At 49.3% G+C, this 25168-nt stretch overlaps 1 protein-coding gene across 1 annotated transcript in view; it reads right to left on the bottom strand.

Annotated features, from left to right (window-relative positions):
* Nucleotides 1-982: 982 nt before the first annotated feature.
* The window catches only part of CNTNAP2 (contactin associated protein 2), a gene marked incomplete at its 5' end in the record, with an annotated part of 1346219 nt that continues 1322033 nt past the window's right edge, over nucleotides 983-25168 (bottom strand). The window contains 2 exons of the mRNA XM_056106760.1: nucleotides 983-5928; nucleotides 11360-11440. Of these exons, the coding sequence (XP_055962735.1) occupies nucleotides 5729-5928; nucleotides 11360-11440 (281 nt within the window). The remainder of the gene's footprint in view (nucleotides 5929-11359; nucleotides 11441-25168) is intronic.

Raw genomic sequence — 25168 nt, 5'->3', positions numbered from 1 at the left:
GGTTTCAGTCATACGGTGTTCCAACCCACCCCTCACCAGTGTACATTTTTCATCACCAATGTTCCCAATTTCCATTGTGCCACCATTCCTCCACCCCAGCCTGCCTCTTTGGCAGGCACCCACCTTCCCTCCCTCCCTCCCTCCCTCCCTCCCTCTCTCTCTCTCTCCCCCTGGGCATTATAGTTTGCAATACAAGTACTGACAGGATATCATATGTATCTCTTTAGCTATCCTCAGCACATAGTTCTTGTCCAGAGTGATCATTCCCAATGTTCATTGTCATACCTGTCCCTTCTCTAACCTAGGTGCCTTCTCTCCCCCGACTTGTGGTAAGTTTCCATTCATGGACCAGTCTCCCCAGCCTTTGTTTCTATTGTCCGTGAATATTAGTCTCATACTACTTTTTATTTTTTTAAATATCCCACAGATGAGTGAAATCATTCTATGTCTGTCCCTCTCCTTTGACTCATTTCACTCAGCATGATACGCTCCGTTGTCCATCCATTGATAAGCAAATTTCATGACTTCATTTTTCCTGGTGGCTGCATAGAATTTAATTGCATAGATGTACCATAGTTTCTTTATGCAGTAGTCTATTCTCAGGCACTGAGGCTGTTTCCAGATTCTGGCTATTGTGAATAGTACTGCAATGAACATAGAATGGCGGCTGGCTTGTCTGTTGTGTGTTTTGGAGCTCCCAAGGTATATTCCCAGAAGTGGTATTTCTGAGTCATATAGGAGCTCAATTTCTAATTTTTGTTGACTGTTTTCCAAAAAGGCTGGATAGTTGGAATACCTAATTCTTCACAGCATTTGGAGAAATTGTTAGAGATCAATACAGACAGAGATAGAGAGAAAGAGGAAAAGAGAGAGAGGAAAAGAGAGAGAGAGAATTTCCTTCTTGGAGCATGGAAACCACCTTTTACCACAGGTTGAATAAAAATCGATTCAAAGAGAATTGAGTGAAACAAGACACAAAGAATGGCTTTTAGGATAATTAAAACTAGTTTGGATTTTTTATTTATCAATCTGGTCTCTAATATAATTTGAATTCAATGAAAGACATTCACAAAGAATATTAGGCATACATACATAATTTCCTTCTTTCATTCTAGTTTACATGCGGCTGCTTTTAGAGTGAGATTTTTGTGTTGCTTCACAGGGATGGAGCCCTAGTTGACTTTGCAGAAAGAGGACTTAGTCCAGCTCATCACAACCCTGACCCTCCGCAGTCACCATGCTCACTGAAGAAATGGAAAAACCTGACCCCCCCCAAAAGCCCTCAGAATCAAAAACACTTAGATCCACACCTTAGTCCACTTCAGAGGAATCTCCCTGCCTTCGTCATGTCTCAGTGCCCACCACTCACTGTGACTATACCACCACTGGGAAAACAATCCAGACCACTTCCAAGGTACATTTTCATCTGAGAACAACCTTGTGTGTGTCGTTGTGTGTTAGCAGCACCTCTATCTCGTGGTCTCCTGCTTGCCTCTACTCCACAGAGGACCCACTTCTCAACATGGCTTCCTTGGCTGACCAGCAGAACTTGGCATACCCCTGGGACCCCAGAAACACCGCAGTGCAAGGACCCTCAAGTGTCCGACATTATCATGCAGGGTAGGCACGGGGCCTTCCAGGCTATGAGGAAACGTCACCTTTCTTCTCTGTCTCATCTCCTCACTAATCCTACTGTACTGGGCGCATGCAAGTGCTGAATGGGAACTGAGGGTCTTAGGTGTAGGAAGTTCCTGATTTCTGACCTCCGACTGGGAAGTGTTCCACCTGGACAAGTCAACTCCCTCTCCACGTTGTCTCAGCACACCCACATTCTTGGATATGATCCGAGGTGACTTAGCAATGCAAGTCAGTCTCCCATGAGCTCCACTGACTTTGGCCTGTAAATTGACTTTCAAGGGATTCTGCAGATGGAGTCAATCTGACGAGAAGATGGAGTCTTCTTGTCATAGTCAGAGGAAGCCGGTAAAATACAGCAGAGAGGGACAGAGGCCACAGAGTAAATCAGGGAAGGGGGGGGCATGTGATGACGCTACTCACGGAATTTCAGGGTCTACCTTCTCCCAAACATCAGTGGGTAAATGGTGTCTGTTGGGTTTTAACACACATCACTGAGGCTCACAGCCACCATCTCTACTTTAGGATAAGGATCTCCTGGCCCTACCAATTAGGATCCCTTTGGGGGCTGCTAACTGGAATTGATGTGATAATTGCTGCCTTTTCGCTTTGAAAATTGCTCAAGAGGAAGGTGAAAAGAAATGCAGATAATTGGGTCCTAACAGCTCAAAGGCAGTGGATGTCCAGGGACCACTTGAACCTTCATACCATAAGAAAGAGAAGGAAGAGTCCACGCAGATGGAGAAAAAGCAGAGGTGATGACAGAAGGAAATGGAAGTTTCTTCTTGCACCTCCACAGACCGATGTGCCCAGGAGCCGCCTGTAGTTTCCATCTGCTTTCCGTGGCTGGTATCTCGTGACATCTCCACCACCCCCAGTCTGGAGGCTGCTCATTAGATGTGCAGACCACAGTGGGGCTTCCCTTCCACTCATCTCACTTCTTTCACACCTCTGAATTCCCACCCCTACTCCTAACAGGCTCTTCTCTATCAGACTCCAGGCAAAGGGATGTTTCCTAACAAAGCAGCCCACATGTTTGCTATCTCTTCAACCAAAACTCACACGAAGTCTCTCGAAGAGGGCCAAAGACTCACCCAGAATCTGTGTTACCTCCCTAGCTGTCTCCCTGGTGCTTTAGGGACTCCAGGCCATTTTGCGAGGTTAGATGACGCCGATTTTGCTTTCATTCCAAGTCCTCACTCTCTGCTTCTCCAAACACAGGGGCCTCCATTGTACACAGAGAAAGTTCCAACCCAATCCCCGAATCAAGCCAACGGTCTTCCTCCACAAAGGCCTCTAATTGACACATAACTCATCTCTTGTCTGATCTGCTTTTTGACTTGTAAAGCAGTCACCACTAACATTGCTTTGACTGACAGTGTATTGGGAAATAAGATGTCAAGATTGGGAAGCAAGAGTTGATGTTGAGCTTGGCATCTAAGGTAAGTGCTGCATTGGTCCTGCTTTCATTTCTGTATACCTACACAAATACTTCACCAAATACTTAGAAGGTCCACAAGAGGGTCTGCGTAAAAAGATCTTGGAATTTGGGGGAATGACACCAATCCCAAAGAGAAGTCAAGATTTCTAGCACTCACTTGGGCACTTTTCTTCAATACTTAATATTTTGCCCATCTGGGTGTCTCCTATGTGTGGGCCAGCCTGTAGCCCTGGAAAGGGTGGAGATTTTCAACCCTCTCTTTGGGGCTATTCCCATGCTCCTCATTTGAAAATTTGGCAAGAGAAGTGTTGGATTTTCTTTTGAACGTTGGATGGCAGGGAAGAGAAAGAGAACCTGTAAGTACCAGGGGATGTTTCTGATTGCTTTAATCCCTGAATCCTTTGGGGGGTAGAAAGGGACAGTACTGAGGCGTGATGAAGAACCAAGATTATGTGGGAAACATGAGAAATAAACTCCCTCCTGGCATTCTTGGGGAAACTGAAGAGAAGAAAAAAGAAACAAAAACAATAACAAAAGCCAAGAACCAAACCTGTAGGACAGGTTCTGAAAAAGAGAAACATCCCGGAGAAGGCTTAAAATGAGCTTTTCCTTATAATACACCAAAGAACCCGTAAAGGTAGTCATCTTGGTTAAATAAACTGCCTTTGTTTGTACCATCCGGGCTGTAACTTGTATGTTGTTTTGATATTCAGTCATGTTAAATACTTTCACATGTACTTTACGGAAGAATGACCAAGACCTCTCTGATCGCAACCTGACAGTTAGGTTTTCCTTTCTTTATCCTGACTTGAGAGAGAAAAGAGAACCAGCATCTCTCTCAGAAGGTGTCAGATGCTTCTGGAATCCCCCCTTGGCAGTGAGGGGAATGTTTTCCATTGATCAAGAAATTGAGATTCTCCACTAAGTTCGGTCCATTGAATATCTTAAAAGTGTGTATAGATAGCTCTAAGAAACTAGAAATTTTACTGAGGCCAGTTATTAGCAAATTAACACCCGGACCCTTTAAACCTCACCTTACCCCCACTTCCGGGAGAAGAAGAAAAAAGTGGGCCTATTCATCCTCAAAATGTTGGAATCTAAAAGTTTTTTCTTAAAAAAAAGTGCTTATTAGATCTAAGAGCCTAAACCACCATGATCACAAACAGTAGTCATTCCAGAAGGAGCTTTTGTGTCTTTTGAAAATTAAAGTTCTTTTTCGGGGGGGGGGGCAGTGTGGAGTGGAAGAAAAAAATGCTCCAATAGAAGCATTGTCCTATGCAGTTACACAAAATCTTTTTCATTAAACCAAACCAATGAGTTATTTGTTGGATCAAGCTGGATCATGTTTCCTGATTCAACTGAGACATGTCTGTTCTCTGAGTTGCAACAGTCAGTTACCAGGTTGGTGATGAGTTTGAGGTTCAAATGTGCCTGCCATAGAAGTTCCCTGAATCATGGCAGCGTGTCTACTTCAGATGGGACGATTCATGGCGAAGATGACTTAAAATATGGCAGTGTTTTCCATTTGATTCCAGAGTGAGAGCAGAAAGAAGAGCAAGGACAACTTGGCGTTTGTTTGCGGGCATCCAGTCCAAGGACCCGGCTAGGATTTTGTCACAGCTCGAGATTCAAAGCAAAAGAAGAAGCGCTTATCTAATTGATGCATTCACGAGACAGTGTCCATTTCTTGCTAGGACTATTTAAAAAAAAAAAAGAAAACAAAACAAAACAGAGCAAAGAAAGCCTAACCGCTGGCTCTAACTTCCCATGGAGGTTCTGTGATCTAGCACGTGGTAGGTTAACAGCTAGCCACCACGGTCTTGGAGCTGACAGTTTAGACATCGAATAGATCTCAGACTACATGCATGGAACGACAGGCTCTTGTAGATTAGGTGAAAATAGAACCAACGGTCCCAATAGGAAATTTCTCCTCCGACCCCGAAAGCATCTCTCTCTTGTACTGATCACATTACTTCATAAGAGATGCCTGACCCCAGTCTCTCCTGTTGCAGGCTGGAATTCTCGGAACTGGCCTAGATTGAGGTCTCCGAACACTAGCAAGCCGTAAGTTCTCTTTGCCCCTTTCTTTCCCTTCCTAATGTACAGGACACAAAAAGAAACCTGATGGGAACACACGCTAGTGTAACTACGTAGCCGGCTTAGATTTGACATGAAGCAAATGGAAGGAAATGCTTGGAGGCCCTAATGTATGTGCTCCACTTTTCCCAAGGAAAACAAAAACAAAAACGATCCACATCCTAAGGGCTCTTAAAAATGTAGAAAACTTGCCCTTTGCCATGGGGTTTTTCAGTACACCTCTAAACACGCACAAAATAAGACAGAGAGTACCTACAAATTTCAACCATCGCTTAAACTCTAAAAGCGGTTTTTGTATTATTTTCTTTTGATACAGAAGGGGAAACTCAGCTATAAAGAAATAGTAAAAAGTCTTTTTTTTTTCTTGTCCTTTTTTTTTTTTTTTTTTTTTTTTTTTTTTGGTGGTGTGCAGTCTCGAGAACTTTCGGCCGCTGACCTCCCCCTAGCTTGTGCTGACGGTTCACGGATGTGCTCGAGTGTACAAAGCAGGGTGCGTCTGCCCCTTCCCACCTCCCTCACGCTCCCCTGCCCGGACCTCACAGCCACACGACCCCCTCAGATGAGCCATTCCTTCTTGCTCTCGTCAATGGTCTCTGTGAAGTTGGGGTCGTTGTTCATGATAGCCGCGTCTGCGCTCTCTGCCGACTCTGCTCCCTTGGCTTCGTTGGTGTGGTAGGTGCCCTTGTGGCGGAACATGTATCGGATGAGGAAGACCAAGGTGCAGAGGATGGTGAAGATCACCACAGCAATGACGCCTGCGAGAGAGGAGAGAAACTGAGTAATCCAGACCTGAACTCCCCCGCCCGCCCCTTCCCCCAGTCTCACTCCCATCCTACCCCCCTCTGCCAGATAAGAGGCAAAGTCCGAGGTAACAGCGACAATGAAATCAGGCCCCTGTTTCTGGCCAGAATGGGAGGAAGGAGAACCCCAGGAGTAAGAGGGTCCTGGAGGTAAAAGTTAGACACGGGACAAAACATGTGCAACAACCGTTTCAGACAGTGGACACTGGCCATGACAGTAGAACCATGACACCCAAGAGGAAAAAGGATGAGCTCTACCCACTTTTCTCGAGTCTCTTGGCAGGAGGTAATTTCTGGACAGAGGTGTAGACTGATTCTAAATGTGTATCAGTGATGACTCCCGTCTGTGTGTATGCCTACGGCTCTAATCCGTGCGTGTGCCTAATAGAACTTCCAAGTAGATGATGTTGAAAAAAACAAACTGAGCCAAGTGTACTTGCACACAAACACATACTGGCATACAGATTTGCCTATTAAAATACGTGTGACAGATTGTGCTCTTCTCTCAATTAGTTTTTTATTTTTTAATTTTTAAATGTAGCCTTTTCTTTTATTTTTTGGCCCACACCCAGCAATGCTCAGGGGTTACTCCTGCACTCCTGGTGGTGCTCGGGGGTGGGGGCGGTGGTGGGACCATATAGGATTGCCAGGGATCGAATCTGGGTCAGCCATGTGCAAGGCAAACGCCCTACCCATTGGCTATTGCTTTGGCTGTCTTCTCTCGATTATTCACAGAACAATTAAATTGAAAGTCAGTAGGAATTTAGGAGACCTGAATAACACGACTAACAATAACCCTGAGACCAGTCCAACACATTGTTCCTCAGAGTGGGAGGAAACCCTGCTCAACTCAGTTGAGGAGGTCATTGTGAGTGGATCCTAAATCAGAGAGCTTGTACCAGTTATTTCGTCTCTTGACAGTAAGGCAGGCAGCATGAGAAAACTGGGAGCAAGATTCCTCTTTACCAGACCTCCCACAGCTGCCACCATGTTGACTCACCCACCGGCTACACTCTACAGATTCATGACTAAATCTCCCAGGTGACGCAAGGCAAGCAGCTAAAATTCATGGAAACACCCGTCCCTGAAGCTGAAAACTCTGGGGGCACCCTCAGAAGGAGAAACCCAGGCAGCTGTCCCCATACCTGACCCCTGTGGCCATGTCAAGGGCTCAACTCCACCACTTCACTAGCATTCTCTGTAGAGACGCCGAACTGCGAATAATTTCAGGTGCCTGGTGCCCAGGCTGAGGACTCTGGAGTCTTTTTAGAGTCAGGTGGGCAGTGTTACCCTTACCCCCCATAATTCCGGAAGCCTTGGCAGCCACGCCCACCTCCTACAGCCAAAAGCTGTAGAACACAGAACTTTAATTTTCACAAGACACAAAAGCTCCTTCTGGAATGACTACTGTTTGTGATCATGGTGGTTTAGGCTCTTGGATCTAATAAGCACATCATGTCAACTCATTGGCCCAGACCATAGATCCTTAAGTCTCTGGACCCCTCTCAGTTCCTCAATACTGCCATTCCAGTAGGAACATACCAGATTAGGTGGGAGAGTGACACAGAAGCCAACTAAACTCAACAAACAAAAAAAAACTGATAACACAAAAGGCTTAACTAAAAACAAACAGCTTTAGCAAACTCTTAGACAAGGACTTAACAACCCTGTGAGGGGGATACAACAATTTTCACATAAAAATTAATTTTTTACACTTATTGATTTTAATATTGGAGCTTATATAATCCCAGTCAAAATTAGAGCAAACGTTTTCGGTATAATTTTTTTTGCTTTTTGGGTCACACCTGGCGATGCACAGGGGGTTAATCCTGGTTCTGCACTCAGGAATCACCCCTGAGCACCGGTGCTCAGGGGACCATACAGGATGCTGGGAATCAAACCTGGGTCGGCCGCATGCAAGGCAAACACCCTACCTGCTATGCTATTGCTCCAGCCCCTTGGTATAAATTTTTGAGTGGATTCTAAATTTAGTATGCCAAAGGACCCAGAGTAGCCAAAATTAGTTCTAAGCTAAAAGGAAATCAGAGAGCTTATACTATTTATTTCAAGACTCATTCTCAAGATAAACATAAGGTAAAGGTAAAGGCCCTCCCGTTGATTGTCGATTTGCTCGAGCGGGCCCAGTAACGTCTCCATTAGAGACTTTGTTGTTATTGTGTCTGGCATATCAAATACTCTCGGTAGCTTGCCGGGCTCTCCGAGAGGGGCGGAGGAATCAAACTCGGGTCGGTCATGTTGGCCGCTTGTAAGGTGAACGCCCTACCTGCTGTGCTATCGGTCCAGCCCAGATAAACATAGTGCTTAGATAATTAAAATGTGGTATTGGATAAGCTGTATAGCTGGACAAGACAGTATTAGGAGAGCAAAAAATACAGACATATACAATAGGTCTATTAGTTTGGCTTATTTTTAAAGCATTTTTCATTTAAAAATAGTGATGTTGACTTTTTTGCTTTTTGTATGTGTCTTTGTGCAGCACTTAGCAGGGCTCAGAGCTTTCTCCTGGGGGTTCTCAGATGACCAGGAAGGATCTGGGGATTGAACCTGGGATGGCCACACAACAGGCAAGTGCCTTACTCACTGTACTAGTGCTCCAGCTCTTAATCTTGACTTTATTTCATACAAAGTCTCTGACACTAAATGATAATAGACTTAATAAGGGCTGGAGTGATAGCACAGCGGGTAGGGCGTTTGCCTTGCACGCAGCCAACATGGTCAACCCGAGTTCAATTCCTCTGCCCCTCTTGGAGAGCCTGGCAAGCTACCAAGAGTATCTCGTCTGCACGGCAGAGCCTGGCAAGCTACCTGTGACATATTCGATATGCCAAACACAGTAACAACCAATTCTCACAATGGAGACATTATTGGGCTCGCTTGAGAAAAATCGATGAACAACGGGAGGACAGTGACAGTGACAGACTTAATAAAGGTTAAGAATCTAAAGCTCCTAAAATAAGACAGAAAATATTTACAGTCTTGGAGTAGGCAGAGTTAAAGATATCATGACTAAGAGAACCAGGGAAATTACTCAAATGTGGTTGTGAATAAAGTTTGGTTCCCATCACCATTGGCCCACTGAGCACAGCCTTGGCAGGGCTAGGAGAAGTCTTTGAGCACACCTGGGTGTGACCCAGAAACAAAAACCCAAAGCAAAATAAGCCCCTACCCCAAACAATAACAAAGATTTTACAGTCTATACAAAATGCGAAAGCTGGGGTTTTATAAACATCAACCTCTCTGAGTGTTCAAAAATATAGTACAAAGAACATTTAAGGGAAAGTTACAAGTGGGAGAAAATAGTCCCAATCTTTATGTCTGCCCAAGGATTGTATCTCGGGGGAAAAAAAAAGCTCTAAGAAGACAATTAGGCTGGAGCAATAGCACAGCGGGTAGGGCATTTGCCTTGCACGCAGCTGACCTGGCTGACCCAGGTTCGATTCCTCTGCCCCTCTCGGAGAGCCTGGGAAGCAACCAAGAGTATCTTGCCTGCACGGCAAAGCCTGGCAAGCTATCTGTGATGTATTTGATTTGCCAAACACAGTTACAAGTCTCACAATGTTACCGGGCCTGCTCGAGCAAATCGATGAACAACGGGAGGACAGTGTTACAGAATAGTGCTAAGAAGACAATTAGAAGATGGGAAAGGGTCTTTGAAAAATGCACAGGAAAGAAGCTTCCCATCAGTCGTCACCAAACTGCCCATCAAAACCAAAATGAGGTATTGCCCATCCACTGGACTGGCGAAAACTAAGACCCAGCAGACCAGCACTGTGACCGTGTAGGGAAGTGTCAGTGCTCACAGACGACAGACGAGGGGATGACACGGACAACGGAATGCAAAACGGTTCAGTCAGTCTGGAAACCTGTCTGACAATTCCTTCCACTATCCATTTTTATAACACCCAGTTGTTTTACTCTTCGAAGTTACCAAGAAGAGAAGAATATTCATAGCAGCCTTATCCAAAAATGGTCTGAATCTGAAAACAAATCAAACCCTTACTCCCTGCTGAGCAGGCAAACAGTTAGGGCCCCTTCAGACACCCAGGCCGACTATGAAGAAAAATCAGGAGAGTCCTGCCACCCGGAGAGATCTTCCAAGCCTGACGGTGCTGGGAAGGTGTGGGTGGGACAGATGCCATCATAGAAGCCATCGTTCACCTCAAACTCTATAAGGGGCAAACTAATCTAGGTGAGGAAAAGCAAACTGAAGATTGGCTGGGCAGGGGGAGGGTGGGTGAGAAGGCACCCAGAGAGGCAAAAGCATATGTTCCAAATCTTGAGCGTGGTAGTGGCCACCTGGAAGGACATCTGTCAGAAGCCATAGGAGGCCTCTTAAACTCAGTGGGCACACGGCAGTGAGCAGAGTTTCCAAGAAGCACCGACCAATCAACAGTGAGGGCAAGGGCTTTGTTTGAGACCGTGTGTATTCTAATTCCATAGTTATAAATGTTTTTTTCCTAAGGGGTCTACTTCCTTCACGTGAGAAACAGACCCACTAGCTCAGACAAGCTGATTGCCTGAGTTCAAGTTCCTTGGGAGGTTCCAGGGATGCGGCTCTTGCCTCCCTGTTGGAGGCGCTAGGTTGTGTGTCAGGTACCACCAACCAAACCCACACCAAACAAACAAAAAGCCCTGAGAACTGATGCTGAAAAATCTTCGACATGTCACTCTATTAGCTATACTCAGAGGAGCAGGAGACAGGTTTGTGAAATAAGACAAGAAGCACGAAGAGACAGCCAGGCTCTGTAGGGTTATCACCACGGCAAATGTGAGAGAATTCTCAGAGGGCCAAATGACTCTGCAGCTGTCCAGGGGGAGAAGAAAGGACTGGAATCTTCCAGATACTCTGATTCATTTCTCACGCGCCCTATGAGGTCACTGAAGGCACACAGGAAAACTCCTTCCCTTTGGAGAGGGAGCAGGAAAAGAGGGAGGAAGAAATACTTGCCTTGGCCCGGCTGCTCCTGGACCAGATCTGACTGGCTTACATCACCATTCTTTGAAACAACCGGTGAGCAATGAACGAGCCAGGTTGCATTCATTACAGTGGCTCCACATCTGGACTTGACAATCCGTAGTCCCATTTCAGCAGCAACAAGAAGCCCAGCAAGACTCCAGCCAACACTTTTTCTTTTTCTCTTTTTGGGTCATACTCAGCATTGCTCAGGGGTTCCTCCTGATTTTGCACTCAGGAATTACTCCTGACGGTGCTTGGAGGACCATAGGGAATGTCGGGAGTCAAACATGGGTCGGCTGCGTGCAAGGCAAATGCCCTCCCCACTGTACTATCGCTCTGGCCCTAGCCAACACTTTTTCTCCATGACAGCTGTAGTATTCCAGGTGAGGGGACAGGTGCAACACCTACCTCCGATGATGGCCGAGTTCCTGTTGACGCCATTTCTTATGGCTTGTCCTTGTCCTGGGTTATACGGGAAATCAGCACTGGCTGCAGAGGAAGAAGAGCCACGTGTAAGTCAACCAATAAACTCAGTAATTCCAACCTTCCTGCTTCACACAACTCCCCACTCCCTCCCTGTTTCCCCAGAGGAAGATGACATTTTTTTTTTTTTTGCTTTTTGGATCACACCCAGCGATGCTCAGGGGTTACTCCTGGCTCTGCACTCAGGAATCATTCCTGGCGGTGCTTGGGGGACCATATGGGATGCTGGGAATCGAACCTGGGTTGGCTGTGTGCAAAGCAAATGCCCTACCCGCTGTGCTATCACTCACTCCAGCCCCGAAGATGCCATTTCTAATGGACTCATTTCACTCCTTTCCCGCAAACATGTGGCAAGTCCCCATCCCTTCCCCAACCCCCTCAATCCAGCTGTTCTCTGGCCAAGGCCCAGGCAGGCACCCAACCTCTTTTGGAGGCAACTTAGAGGATCTTAGAGCTACTGAGCTGACTGAATCTGTCTCTCAGTCACTGTGGTCCCACCTACGACTGCCAGCCGTGTCATCACTCCTTTCAACAAATATTTCACTAACAAAACCCATACACCTTGGAATTTTTATTCATAAAGAATACTTAGTAGCTAATAACTTTTCCGTTTCTTTCCCAATTATAAACAGGCTGGAGCAATAGCACAGTGGGTAGGGCGTTTGCCTTGCACGCGGCCGACATGGCCGACCCGGGTTCGATTTCTCCCCCCGTTCGATTTCTCTCCCCCTCTTGGAGAGCCTGGCAAGATACAGAGAGTATCTTGTATCTGGTGAGATATAGAGAGTGTCTCACCCTCAAGGCAAAGCCTGGCAAGCTCCCCGTGAAGTATTCAATATGTCAAAAACAGTAACAACAAGTCTCACAATTTGTTGTGAGACGTTACTGGTATCCGCTCGAGCAAATGGATGAACAATGGGAGGACAGTGCTACAGTGCTACAATGCTACAGTTAATTGACATTTTTCTGAGATAATGCAAAAAAAAAAGACAATCCAACTCTGAGGGTTTGTATAGGTCAGCAGCGTATCAATTATTAGCTGTTAATTCCACTAATTCAGCCAATGACAGGTAAGGAAGGCAGCTACACAGTCAAGTCTGAAGCAAAGGACCCGACAAGTTTGCTTGCAATAAGTTGGGCTCCTTGCTTAAAACTTCATTGGGGAGCTAGCTGCCTTGCTTGTCTGCTCCCTCTGTGTTGTTACAGAGCCACAGAACCTTCTAGTCTGGGTTGGGTCAGAACCGTAGACCCCTTCACTCTAGAAACACAACCATGGGTGCCATTCAAGCTTGACTTGATTAGAACTAAAGACTCCCAGGTACCAATCTGAGGGAACTTAATGCTGACTCCAGACTTTCCTCTAAGTTCTTCACTGCAGGATGGTAAGAGAACTTTGAGTGTGTTTACTTGTTCTCACTGGTTCTCACATATGCTCCAAATCTTGAGGGTGGTAGTGGCCATAGGTACAGACATCTGTCAGAAGCCATAGGAGGCCTCTGAGTTGCTATGGGTACACAGCAGTGAGGAGACCGAGTTTGGACCGGCAGAGAACCAAGTAGGCACTACATCCGTCCATAATTTGCCTCCCTCCTGCCCCACCCTGTCTCCTTTCTGAGCCTCCCTAGGACCTTCTAGGGAGACGGCGTGGGTGGACAGAGCCACGTGTGAGTCCCAGAGAGCAATGACCTTGCATCTACGTGTGAGCTTATAAAATTAACCCGTGTGAATCCACTGACTTCCACAAAAAGTGATCATGGTTTTGGAAACCTTGGATTTCCTTTAGGTTTTCTCTTTAGAGAAGGATGACTGGGAAGATGCGACGGATTCTCTTCCTCATCCAACAAATCCTGTCGAATGTTCATTACTTGTGTGGGTCTAGACATGCTGACACACAGCCTATGGGAAGAGAAGCCATTCTATTTGTGTATGTGTGTGTGTGTGTGATTTGATATTCAAGAATAGTTATTTATTTATTTTTAATTGAATCACCATGAGCTACAGTTACAAAGCTTTCATGTTTGAGTTTCAGTCAATCATCGAACACCCATCCCTCCACCAGTGCACATTTTCCACCACCAATGTCCCCAGTATCCCCCCCCCCATCCCATCCTCCCCCTGCTTCTATGGCAGACAATTTCCTCCATATTCTTTCTCTACTTATGGGTATTATGGTTTGCAATACAGATAATAATTGGCTATCGTGTATGGTCCTTAATCTACTTTCAGCACACATATGTATATGAGCATCACAAGTAAATGACTGTAATGGTCCCCACTCCCACCCCCCACCCCCCACCCCGGGGTAGTGGGACCCTGAGTCATCACAATTCAACAAAGGGGATGGGGGGATGGGTACAAGCCACTAGAAAAACCTGGAGAGGAGTTAACGGTGCAGTAAAAGGCGTGGGTCTGCCTTGGCTCTGGGCACAGGTCAGCACCATAGCCCGGCCCGAAGGCCACCAACTATGGGTCATCACCACAGCCTGTTCCAGAGGCCGCCAACCATGGGTCAACCCCACAGCCTGACCCGGAGGCCACCAACCATGGGTCAACTCCACAGCCCGGCCTGGGAGGCCACCAACCATGGATCAATCCCACAACCCGACCCAGAGGCCGCCAACCATGGGTCAACACCACAGCCCAGCCCAGAGGCCATCGACCATGGGTCATCACCACAGCCTGGCCCGGAGGCCGCCAACCATGGGTCAACCCCACAGCCTGACCCGGAGGCCACCAACCATGGGTCACCACCATAGCCCGGACCGAAGGTGCCAACCATGGGTCACCACCACAGCTCGGCCCGGAGGCCACCAACCATGGGTCACCAGCACAGCCTGGCCCGGAGGCCGCCAACCATGGGTCAACCCCACAGCCCGACCCAGAGGCCGCCAACCATGGGTCAGCCCCACAGCCCGGCCCGGAGGCCACCTACCTACTCCGTCTAGTGTTTCCTGGAGGTGCTGGGCTGTCTGGGGAGGTCCTGGCTCAGAACAGCAGGGAAGACATTTGCTTTGCATGTGGCCGACTCCGGTTTGATCCCTAGGACCCCACAGGGTCCCCTGAGCTCACTAGGAGTGATCCCTGAGCACAGAGCCAGGAGTAAGGCTTGAGCACTAGCTGGGTGTAGCTCCCCCAAAACAAAAAAAAATACAACAAAAGCTGAGGAGGTGGGACCAGGAGGTGGCCAGAGCAGGACAGTTGGGCACGCATGAAGCCCTGAGCTCGATTACCCAGCACTGCAGTAGCAACTGAGTTAGACTTGACAAAGGTTCACTGCACATGGGATAGAGTAATGAGCAATGTTAACTGAGAGCCCGGCACTCCCGGGGTGGGGCAGGTTTTCGGAAGTGGGCGACACCTCCCCCAGGGGTGCAGAGGTGCTGGGGTAATGAGGGCACAAGTCGCCTTGGGTGCAATTGGGGGGGTGGGTGCTTCTGTTCGCTCACTAATGGGCTATGGTAGGTCCAACCAACTCGGGGGCTTCTGGTCTTAGAGGAGCCAAGCTCCCGGTGACATGGGTTCAAGTGCCCCCAGCCCCATGGGCAGAGACTACGGCGAGTCTGGAATAGCACTTTTGATTGTATCTCAGAAGGTGGGAAACAGAAAGGAGTTTCAAGGCTGGTCCTTGAGCACAACCAAAGGATTTAAAAGGCAGTGATAAGAATCAGAGATTTCGATATTATTGCCCCCCATAGATTTCTCGCAGGCAGGAGATAGAACAGGAGAGCATTCATTTTTCAAATCCCCGCCGAAGCAAACACAAAAACCAAACTGCCAAAATATTCAGGGGCCAGAGAGACAATACAAGGTGTAGGGCGCTTGGCTTCACGCTGCTGACCTGGGTTCGAGCACTGGCATCACGTACAGTTCCCTGAGCACTGCCAGGATTGACTTCTCAGTGCAGAGCCAGAAATAAGCCCCGAGCTCCACCGGGTGTGCCCCTCCCCCAATCAGCAATAAAAAGAATAAAAACATATATATATATTACTATAGAAGATAAATGAAATGAGGTGTTTGTAATTTATATGGACTCAGTTTCAAAATACGTAAAACTGTGGACCTGGGACTCAGAAGCCAGTGGCATCAGAACACATTTAAATGCATATAAAAATAAATGGAGATGCTCTACAAACCCCCGTCCCCTGGACACACACACACACACACACACACACACACACACACACACACACACACACACACCCCGATAGAAGGCACAAAAAAAGCTTCAGCTTTGTCATTTCAGGGACACCAACGTGAGCTGGGACCCGCCACCTCCTGGAGAGAACATCGCCATGGAAACGGGCCCGCTCCAGCAGGGAAAGTGCTAATCCAGGCGAACTCGACACAACTGCTATTAATTATGATTTAATTTGCACTGCGCCCTTCGGCCGGATGCCGGAGCGCCTTTGTTTGTCCGTCCGGCCCTTTCTGGGGCTCCCATCACTTCTCCCGAGCTCCAAGGCAGACCGTGATTGTTCTCCAATTGTTCCCAGCTCATCTGCCTCTGCCACTGGGTACTGACAGATCTATTAGAGGCCGTAGCGGAGAGCACCTGGCCGGGAGCCCAGCTGGGACCAGAGGGGGTAGGCGAGAGGGGCTGAGCTGTGGGCGCTCTGCAGAGGGAGAGGTGTCTGTGCTGGTCAGGGGGACACCCCTGATGGCCCTTGGAGTGGCGGGTGGGAAAACATCTCTCCTGTGGCCCCTGGGGGTTAATGTCTCGGAACATAGCCCAGACAGAAGGGCTTCCTCCTGGGAAGCTGGGCTGCGTGTGGGTGTCCCCTAGGCATGAGTGCGCCCCCAGAGACCGTATGCGCTTCTAAGAGCAAGATAGAGGTTGTCCGCTACTCGGCACACACGAGGGTGGCCCAGGAGAAGGACTTAAGTCAGAGCATCATAAACTCTCCTCATGTCCTTAAGGGTTTCCTGGCTACCAAAATACAAGCTGGTTTTGTTTTTTGGTGGTTGTTTTGGGGGCCGCATCTGTTTGGTGCTCAGGGATCCCTCCTCATGGTGCTTGGGGCCCCCTAAGAGGTGCCAGGGATTGAGCCCGGGTTGGCTGTGCGCCAAGCCAGTGCCATCACTCCTGTCCTATCTCTTCACTCTCTAAGTTGGTTTTCTTTTTTCCTTTTGGCTTTTTGGGTCACGCCCAGCGGTGCTCAGGGGTTCCTCCTGGCTCTGCACTCAGGAATTACTCCTGGCAGTGCTCAGGGGACCCTATAGGATGCCGGGGATTGAACCCGGGTCGGCCGCATGCAAAGTAAATTTCGCCTTCTTCGCTGTTCTGTGGCTCCAGGCCCCCAAGTTGGTTTGCTAAGTCAGTACACCAGGGGCAGTTGTATGGCCAGTGAGGACCGTGAGCTTCCACAGTGAAGCCATGTCACAGCACTGCCTCTTGCCTGGAGGTGGGCTGGCTGGTGGCAGAGGGCAGGAGCCCCCCAGATGCAAGCCACCCTGGGCAGGGGCATGGTGTGTCCAACCAACACTCAAAGCCCCCCCCCCCCCCCCCGCAGGATTTCTGCTGTGCTCTTGAGGACACCTGGGTTAGGGCCAGGGACATTTGCCAAGGCCGGCGAGTCTACCTCTCACCCAGGGCTGGATGCGACCGTGGTTTCTGGTCCACCACACAGGGTTAGCAAGCCACACGAGGCCACTGAATGGTGGCAAGAACCTCTGATGAAGAGAAGGCAGAGAAAGTCCCCACAGTCAGAGGAAGAAGGGGTCGAGGTGAGGATGGCCTGAGCACAGCTTTTATTTGGGATTTGGGGTCACACCTGGCAGTGCTAGGGGCTTATTCCTTGCTCTGCACTCGGGGATCACTCCTGGTGGGGTTTAGGGGGTCATAAGGGGGTGCCGGGGATCAAACCTGGGTCAGCTGCGTGCAAGGCAAATGCCCTCCCTGCTGTACTAACACCCCAGGCCCCAAAGTGCAGCTTCCCCGCAGCTGACAAGGTGGAAAGTCACAGCTCATTACTCAAATGGGGCCCCGAGATATTCCGAGGGTGAAAATCTCATCGTGGCACAAGACCAGGGCATCTGCTGGCAGGACAGGGGAGCCACAGGGAGGAAATATGGCTGGAGGAGGCCCAGGGTGGGCACAAGGGTCACTGGTCGAGAAAATGCGCCTCTTCAGGGAGCCAGGAGATGTGCAGAAACACCCATGCGTCTGGGTCTGGGTCCAAGGGCCTTGGCTCCCAGCACTTCCGGCTTGATATCCCGGGCCGGTGATGTTCTGTCGCCAATCACCTGATGTTGTGACTTCACCATCTTCGAGCATGTGCTGGCTCCCTGGAGGAGGGGGGTCTGTGGACCGCCCTCTGCGGAAGTTTCTAGTAAATTCGAAGGATAGCATTGGAGGACCCGAGACTCTCTTAGAAACATTCGGGGAATGCTCTTTGACTGGTGTCATCCTCCATGTCTGTCTGTCTGTCTGTCTCTCTGGGTAGTATAGGGAGCACATGCAGACAGTGGGACGGGTGCTATTTGTGTGGTGAGTGTGAGTCCCTCGCGTGGGAACCTGAGTCCCCTGAGCTCCTCCCGCCAGACGTGGTGACGGGCTAGGGGAGCCAGGCAGAGCCAGGCGGCATGTGGTCCCTCAGGAGCCGTGGCACGAGAGCAAACCTAAGTGCTTTTAAAAATTCATTCTGCGTCTTTTCAGAGTCTTTTATCAGGGCCCTGTAGGGTTCTGGCTTTTAAAATCCTCTTTGCAGCTGCACTAACACAGCGAGCAAACATTTTCGTGCCCAGCCCAAGACAGGGGTCTTTTTCCTCCATGAAGACTGAAATGAAGGAACAGAAGTTAGTGGTCGCCGTCAGGGGCTCTGAGTGGTTTTCCTCCCACCTCGACCCTGTGCTGTTGGCAGGTGGATGGGAGAGTCTCGGGAACAAAGACTCCTGGGTTAGCCGTGCTCCCTGGCCTTCCCAAGACCCAGCTCCCCCTGACCCCCAAGACCGTGAGACAAAACCCACCACAAGCCATGCAGTCCTGCCACATGCTTCTCGTTCACCTCAACAGAGTTTGCAAAAAATATTTATGCTATTTATATTAAAATATTAAAACATGGCCTGGAGTGATAGTACAGCAGGGAGGGCATTTGCCTTGCACGTGGCCGACCCGGGTTCAATTCCCAGCATCCCATATGGTCCTCCAAGCACCGCCAGGAGTAATTCCTGAGTGCAGAGCCAGGAGTAATTCCCCTGTGCACCGCCTACCGTGACCCAAAAAGTTCCCCCCTCAAAAAATAAAACATTAATTTGTATTATAATAATAACGTCTCTATAATTTATAAAACGATCAAACATTATTTTACATGCAAATATTTATATTAAAATATTCATCATTACGGGTGTAGCGATAGCACAGCGGGTAGGGCGTTCGCCTTACAAGCGGCCAACATGGCCGACCCGAGTTCGACTCCTCCGCCCCTCTCGGAGAGCCCGGCAAGCTACCGAGAGTATTCGATATGCCAGACACAGTAACAACAAAGTCTCCAATGGAGACGTTACTGGGCCCGCTCGAGCAAATCGACGATCAACGGGAGGGCCTTTACCTTTTACCTTTACCTTATTCATCATTAAACATATTTAATGATAAGATGACGTATTCCATATGCCAAAAACAGTAACAATAATGGGCCTCATTCCCCTGACCCTGAAAGGGACTCCAATATGGCACCGTTGGGAAGGACGAGTAAGGAGAGGCTGCTAAAATCTCAGGGCTGGGACAAATGGAGACGTTACTCGTGCCGCTTGAGCAAATCAATGAACAATGGGAGGACAGTGATACAGTGAAGATGACAGAGGAGGAGAAAGCACACGTGCTTTCGGAAGAGCAGAGGCAGAGATGCACACACCCGAGAGCAGGCACCAGGATAGAAGCTGAGCCCCCAGCCGGGGCCTCCCTGGGCCCAGTGCCTCGTAAGAGTCTCCTGGAATGGGGCACTGGGACCCCGGGATTTCTAGGAAATTGCTCAGGTGATGCTAACGCATAGTCAGGCTGAGGTGGACACTGGCGAGTGCTCACGTGTGTCCAGGGGACACAGTCCGGACCTGGGGTCTTCTCTAGGACAGGGCTGGTGCCAGCCAGAGTCGGGTGGAGCGAGCCTGCCTGATTAACACTTTCATCCCTGCTGTCGTTCTATTCCTTCCAGTCTTCTAAAAGTCAACATTTCCCCATTTCCAAAAAATCACTTCTAGTTTGCACTAAGGAGGAAAGCTTTAAAATTTTGTTTCCTTGTACCAAATAAAAGGTGTTGGGAGGATCCTCCCAGGATAGGAGAAGCATGCTGAAAGTAGACTATAGACCAAACATGATTGCCACTCAATGCCTCTCTTGCAAACCACAACACCCAAAAGAAGAGAGAGAGAACAAGGGGGAATGCCCTACCACAGAGGCAGGGTGAGATGGGGCGGATGGGGGGTGAGAGGGATGCTGGCATCCGTGGTGGTGGAGGATGGGCGCTGGTGGAGGGATGGGTACTTGATCATTGTATAACTGAAACACAAACACAAAAATTTGTAAGTCTACAACTGTACCTCATGGTGTCTCACTAATAAAAATAAATAAATAAATAAATAAATAAATAAAATGTTGTCTCCTTTCCTAGGTTTAACTTGGGACATCCCACATTGGGCAGAGCGATAGCACAGATGGTAGGGCATTTGCCTTGCACGAGGCCGACCCGGGTTCAGTTCCTCCGTCCCTCTCAGAAAGCTCAGCAAGCTACTGAGAGTATCCTGCCCGCACGGCAGAGCCTGGCAAGCTCCCTTGACGTATTCGATATGCTAAAACAAGTAACAACAGGTCTCACGATGGAGACATTACTGGTGCCCGCTCAAACAAATCAATGAACAACGGGAGGACAGTGCTACAGTGCTATACCCCACATTAATTTTGTTCTCTTTGCTGATTTCTGGGCCACACCTGGCAGGGCTCAGTTGTTGCGACTAGGTGTGCTCTGGGGACTATGCACTGCTGGGCCTTGGACCCAGGCAGCCTCCCTGCAAAGCCTGTGCTTCAAAGCCCCCTTCATACTGTTTTCGTTGGATGTTTTGACAGAAAAGTTGCTCTTCTGGCAGTGCTCATGGTTGACTCCTGGCTCTTTGCTCAGGGATCACTACTGGTGGGGTCCAAGGGACTAAGGGGGTGCTGGGAATTGAGCCTAGGTCAGAAGCATACAGAACAAGCCCCTGCCCGCCGTACTCGCAGATCTAGAATGCCCCCAGACAGAAGCGCCAGCAGAGGCGAGAATCCTCCCAGCTTTCCGGAGTGGTCCAGGTACAGCATCTTCTCAGATGCGCCCAGCCAGGGTCACCTGTTGGTCACAGGCGGCTTGTGTTTGGATGGAGGCTTCCCTAGGGGTGCTCCGGGGGCCACGAGTGCCAGGATCAGAGTCGGAACCTCCAGCAAGCAGAGTGGGTGCGCGCTCCAGCCCTTTAGCTGGTCTCCTGGGTCAGGCTGTGGGTGCTGCTGCTCTGACCCGTCTCTGGAGGGCGGGTGCTCACCTGGGCAGTGCTCCTGCAACTTTGGGAACATCCGCAGGCGAGGACACAGGGCCCGGATCTACCAGCCGCGGAGGAAGACGAGCATTGCTAGGGGTCCCCCCGGGAAACCAAGCACGCCTTCTGCAGTGACAGCTCCTGAAGGGAGCCAGGCTGGGTTCTGGGGGCCACGCTGAGCTTCCCCCAGTGATGACTCATCTCCTGCCGTCACTTGGTGTCACACTGGGAGGAGTTGGGGGCAGGGAAGGGGCATGGCTGGAGGTGACATCTGACAGACAACCTGGGTGGGTGGCAACACTGAACCCAAGCGCGTCTTCCCAGGCAGGGATTCCTTTCTTGCTTCTGCAGCACTGAACAAGGCAGAAATGTCCAAGCCGATACTTCGGTTCAGCCACGGAAGTTGCCATAGCTACGTGTATATGTCACCATGGCAACACAAACACGTGGCCCCAAATTGCCCCAGCCCAAGGCCAGAGGGGCTCAGAGCTGAGGACCCACACCAAGCAAGGCAGATCTGGGGGTGGGGCAGGGGGGAGGAGGGCGGGTGAGGTTGGTGGATGAAGAGAAGGAGGGATGGAACCCTCACCCCCTGGGGTCCGAGTCAGGCAGAGGGGACTCGGGGGGGGGGGGTGGGGAAGAGCTGAAGAGAAACCCAGAGGTGACAAGATAGAGAACATTCCCCAAACGGGGCGTCTGTGCAGTTGGAGGTCAGCACCCACCTCCTGGCAATTAAAACCAGCAGACCTGGACCAGGGCTGTGGGCAGTGGGCAGGAGCTGGGTAGCCCTTGTAACCCCTACCCGTCCTCTGAGCACTGAGCGGGGTCCTCAGTGGCCCCACTGATTTACAATCCAGTCCTGCCAGTTCTGTTCCTCCTGGAAGCTTCTGGGCCCTTCTGGAGTTGGGGTCTGGTCATGAGTCTTAGGAGCTGGGGTATGTGCTCTGCATGTGGGTTCAATCCCCAGTACCGCATGGTCCCCTGAGCACTGGTTCAAGAGTAGCTCCTGAGCACTGCCAGTGTGGCTCCAAACCCCCCCCCCCCCCAAAATATATATATATATCACAAATCACAACCATCCTGTTATTCGTCGATTGCCTCGAGCAGGCCCCAGTAACGTCTCTTTGTCCTAGCCCTAAGATTTTTTTTTTTAAAAGGTGCCATATTCAAGGCTCTTTCAGAGTTAGGAGAATGAGACCCTTCATTGTAAATGGTATTTGGCATATTGGGTACGCCACGGGGAGTTTGCCAGATATATATATATATATATATATATATATATATATATATATAGTAAGTAAAGGCCCTCCTGTTGATCATCGATTTGCTCGAGTGGGCCCAGTAACGTCTCCATTGGAGACTTTGTTGTTACTGTGTCTGGCATATCGAATACTCTCGAACGTCTCCATTGGAGACTTTGTTGTTACTGTGTCTGGCATATCGAATACTCTCGGTAGCTTGCCGGGCTCTCCGAGAGGGGCGGAGGAATCGAACTCAGGTTGGCCATGTTGGCTGCGTGCAAGGCAGACGCCCTACCCGCTGTGCTATCGCTCCATATATATATGTATATATATATATATATATATATATATATATATGCAAGATTTTAGAGTTGGGAATGATTTTCTTTCAAAAAATTATTTTGAGGAGAGGAGATAGCAGTGCTCAGGGCACCTGGACCCACTCAGAGCCGTGGTGGAGGGTGCAAACCTGTTTGGGTGTGATGGTGCCAGGAAAAATCTGGGTCACTCTGGTCACACTGGGCGGGGGGGTGTCTCTGGACCAACTCTCCCGCTCAAGCACTGAGAATAGCTTTGGTTTGTACAGGGAGCCCCACCCCTAAGTATTTAAAGGTAAAGGTAAAGGCCCTCCCGTTGATCGTCGATTTGCTCGAGCGGGCCCAGTAACGTCTCCATTGGAGACTTTGTTGTTACTGTGTCTGGCATATCGAATACTCTCGGTAGCTTGCGGGGCTCTCCGAGAGGGGCGGAGGAATCGAACTCGGGTCGGCCATGTTGGCTGCGTGCAAGGCAAACGCCCTACCGCTGTGCTATCGCTCCAGCCCCTAAGTATTTACACATTCAAATTGTGAAGGTGAGGAGCAAGAAAAGAAATGCAAAGAAGCCGAGATCAAACATGCAGGAAAAAGACGACAAAATGATAGAACAAACCCCTCCACGGGGGTTCTTTGAAAGATTAAGTTAGATGGTCTCACCTGATCTGACTGAAAAGGCGAAAACCTGAACTGATAACAGAAAAAAGAAATGCAAATATGACATTATCTAGAGAGACCAAAAACCATAAACACATCATTGGACTCGATGGAAATGAAGTTCGAAAACTCAGCTGAAACGCATGAATTTCTTGGAGAAAAGCAATCAGCAAAAAGAAAAGTTGAGGATGAGAAGGAAAACCTCACTGGGCCCGTCTGATTGTTATAAGGAAAGTCAGAGGCTCGTCAGGTGCTGCGCATGCCGTGTGTGTGTGTGTGTGTGTGTGTGTGTGTGTGTGTGTGTGTAAAATCTCACTGGGCCCGTCTGATTGTTATAAGGAAAGTCAGAGGCTCGTCAGGTGCTGCGTGTGCCGTGTGTGTGTGTGTGTGTGTGTGTGTGTGTGTGTGTGTGTGTGTGTGTGTGTGTGAGAGAGCAGCCCTAGCAGCTGCGTGGGGTGGGTGAGGGTGGCCGCCCAGCCCCAAGGTCAGGCTCCAAGGTGATCTGTCACCTCCATACCCACTGCACCTGCAGCGTGAGCATCACCTGGATGCTTGTTGAGGCTGCCGGATCTTGTGGTCTTTGACTTAAGAATCTGCACCTGCGAATTCCTCGGGGCCCCTCTGCAGACCCCCGGGAGGTAGATGGTGCTCAGCTGACTCATTCCACTAGCTGAGCGTGATGGGAAAGGCCAGGGCTATAAGGTCGAGTGTCAGGGGCCAAGCTCTTGTCTAGGCTGGGAATGGGCTTCCTATCTCTCTCCCAGATCCTCTCAGTGGGGGTGGACCCCAGCTGTCCCTCTCTGAGAAGATCCCTTCTTCAGCCCCCTTTTCTTGCTGGGTGGCCCCTGCTATTTTATTTTTATGAAGCTACCCTGAGCTTATTTTTTGGGGTGATAGAGGTTTGGGCCACACACGCAGGGCTTCAGGTGCTGGGGATCAAACCAGGGTCAGCCACACGCAGGGCAAGTGCCTTAAGCCCTGTGCTTCTCAGCCCTGTCCCTGCCATAAGTTTAAAACTCAAAGCCACTCTCCTCCCGATGAGCTCTTGGATGCTATAAATCCATTTCATCCATCTGTGATGGATGCCAAAAACAAATTAAAAGATCAAATTTTTTTTCGGGGGGGGGGGGCACTCCTGGCTGTACTCAGGAGTCACTCCTGTGGAACTCGAGGAACCCTATGTAGGTGCTCAGAGATCAACCCAGGATGGACCGTGTGCCAGGAAAGTGGCCTACCCACTGAACTATCTTTCTGGCCCTCAAAATCAAATTAGAGTAAAACAATTTGGGTCACATATGCCTCAGAGACCTGGCCCTACGCAAACAGGATGAGAATGCTATTCAGGTCTCCCAAAGAAGAATAGAAAGAGCTATGCTTGGAATATCACGTTTCACTCAAATGAGAGAAAGAATCCGGAGTTCCGACATCCGTCGATGATCAAGAATCAGGGACGCTGTCTCATTTGCCAAGGTGTCGAAAATCAGATGGGCTGGTCACGTAATGAGATTTAAAGACGACCGCTGGACTAGAGCTGTTACCGACTGGATTCCACGGGATGTCAAAAGACCGCGTGGCCGCCCACCTACCAGATGGTCAGACTTCTTCGTCAAGATCATGAATGATCGGTTTGAGGCTCTTCATGTTCCCAGAGCGAACAGATGCCATTGGGCTACACTAGCACGCGACAGGGACAAATGGGGACATTACTGGCGCCCCGCTCGAGCAAATCGACGACTAACGGGAAGTTAAGTGATTAAGTGATTATTTGGGTCAAACTTAAAGAGACTAACTCATCATGGCAGACCCAAACAAAAGCTCAGTTTCACTAGTTAGAAACTGGTTATACCATTTTCCCACTCCACCTGTCTCAGAAGCAAAAGCACCAGGTCTTCTTCACAGATGTTGAAAGGACATTAGATGCTATCCAACATCTGGCCCTGGTAACGCCAACCAGGGCAGGAGTCTCTGGGACACACACACACACACACACACACACACACACACACACACGTTGGAATGATGACGCC

The sequence above is a fragment of the Sorex fumeus genome, unplaced genomic scaffold (assembly GCF_029834395.1).
Source record: "Sorex fumeus unplaced genomic scaffold, SorFum_2.1 ptg000143l, whole genome shotgun sequence".
Lineage (NCBI taxonomy): Eukaryota > Metazoa > Chordata > Mammalia > Eulipotyphla > Soricidae > Sorex > Sorex fumeus.
The sequence above is the reverse complement of the archived record's forward strand: the minus strand, read 5'-3'. Positions and strand labels throughout refer to the sequence as shown.